This window comes from Drosophila melanogaster, chromosome 2R (assembly GCF_000001215.4).
Source record: "Drosophila melanogaster chromosome 2R".
Lineage (NCBI taxonomy): Eukaryota > Metazoa > Arthropoda > Insecta > Diptera > Drosophilidae > Drosophila > Drosophila melanogaster.
The window spans coordinates 8,791,968-8,793,773 of record NT_033778.4 but is presented as its reverse complement, the minus strand read 5'-3'; the positions used below and the strand labels follow the sequence as shown (position 1 = coordinate 8,793,773).

Genomic DNA, 1,806 nt, shown 5'->3' with positions numbered 1-1,806 from the left:
AATATGTTCTGCAACTTGTTTATTGATCACATTTCTAGTCGTAGTAAAAGTTGCCACACAGCCGCTTGCCGCCCCTTAATCTTTTGAGTGGCGTTTTGGAGGGCACGGAGTACAAGTTTTGCTGATCCTCGGACATGGCGTGTGGCAAGATGGAGTAGGGGTGTTGGGTCACATGGTACCTCTGACGGGCAAAGTCCTGCTTCTGCTGCTCGTGCTGGCACATCTGCTGGTGACGCTGCTGCTGGTGCAGCATGCGGATATACTGGTCGTAGTACTCCGGCTGCTGACAGAGCTTCTCCTGGCGCATCTGCATCTGGCGGGAGTAGGGAAGGCGCGTGCCTATTATCTCGGTGGGCCGGCTGCACAGGGGCACGGTGTAGGTCTTTTTGGACCGGCCACTCATCTTGATTCTCGGACGGTAGACGTCTCCCTCCCGTCCAGGTGAAGTGCTTTTCAGAGGTTGATCCGCTCCACCAGCTAGGTGTGCCATTCCTGGGGACCTCTTGGCGTCCACGACCAGGATGTTCCTGCGCCGCGGGAAGCCAGAGTGGGAAAATATTTTGGTGGGCCTCTTCCGAAGCAGTGACGATTGCTTCTTGACCTTCTTTCGCTCCTTCTTAGCTGGTGATCTCGACTTTGGAGGCGACTCCACCTGATCCTGTTTCTGCAACTTTTCGATGTTTATAGCTCCCAATTTGGCAGCTCTCTTGGTTACATCGATCCTTGCCGGCCTGGCCCAAACCTTCCGTTCCAGCTTCTTTCTTTCACGATCCTTCAATCCCTTGATCCGCTTCGGAATACGGAACTCCGAGAGACCAGAGGGATCGCTGGCCAATTGCCAGGCGGAGTTCATTCTGGGTTGCTGCATGGGTTCAGCTCCCACAAAGTTTGGGGGAGAGTAAGTCGTATGTCTCTCCTGCGCTCCGGCCGCTATGGGTGGCGGTGCGAAGTACTTTCGCAATGCGGTCCTGGAGTCCAGTATGCCGGGCCAGTTGCTTGATTTTAACGATTTCGAATTCGCCATTTCGCTGTTGCTCACACTAAAAATTTGGTTTTGTTTCAAGGGGCCTCATACATTGCCAATAATTTGATTTATTTTCCATGAAATCTAAAAAAGCACTAGCCAAATGGCAGATAGAAGTCTAAATGAAAGGGGACGGGATGCCAACTAAAGTCACACTTATTTATTGGCCTGACCTCATGTTCGGCACTCGATGGTTGTGTTTTGTGTGTGTTTTTTGGGGGCCGAGTCCACAATCCCGCCCACCGACCACCAACCGCCGCCCACCGACCTCAGATGGACAGACAGTAAATCGGTTCGTGGCATTAATGCAAATAAGTGGAAACACAAATATTTTCAACGTTTTTGTGGTTTGAACCGAACGAACGAACTGCGGCAGAGGAAACCTTTTTTTTTTGTGGACCCATGGCCGTTTTGGGACGACAGCACGAGGGTCGATGGATCATTTCCGCTCTCCTGGCTTGTGTCCCTGCCCCCCGAGTCCCTTTTCCGCTCCCATATTCCGATTCCGTATCCGTAGTTGTTGCCGTGCTGTCCTGCGACCGTTTCCTGTCGGCGGGCGCAGTTAAATATTGAAATTTATATTTAAAATATTTCAAATATACAGTTAAATGCTTGGTTTCCCCCCTTTTTTTGCGTTGCCCTCGCATTTTTCACTTTAGTTTATGTGGAGCATGTTTAATTTATGAGAATTGCTGGTCCCTGTTCCTGTCCACAAGCCCACTCCATCGCTTTGAGCCCGATGCCAATGAATATGAAAAATCAATTTGAAGTTTGGGGCCCGC

The 1,806-nt window shown here is 50.7% G+C and overlaps 1 protein-coding gene across 1 annotated transcript; it reads right to left on the bottom strand.

The window, feature by feature from the left end:
• CG8746 (uncharacterized protein) lies at positions 1-1,141 on the bottom strand. Its single transcript, NM_136568.3, has one exon. The coding sequence runs from the start codon at positions 1,022-1,024 to the stop codon at positions 35-37; it is 990 nt and encodes a 329-aa protein (NP_610412.2). The 5' UTR covers positions 1,025-1,141; the 3' UTR covers positions 1-34.
• Between the last annotated feature and the right edge of the window lie 665 nt (positions 1,142-1,806).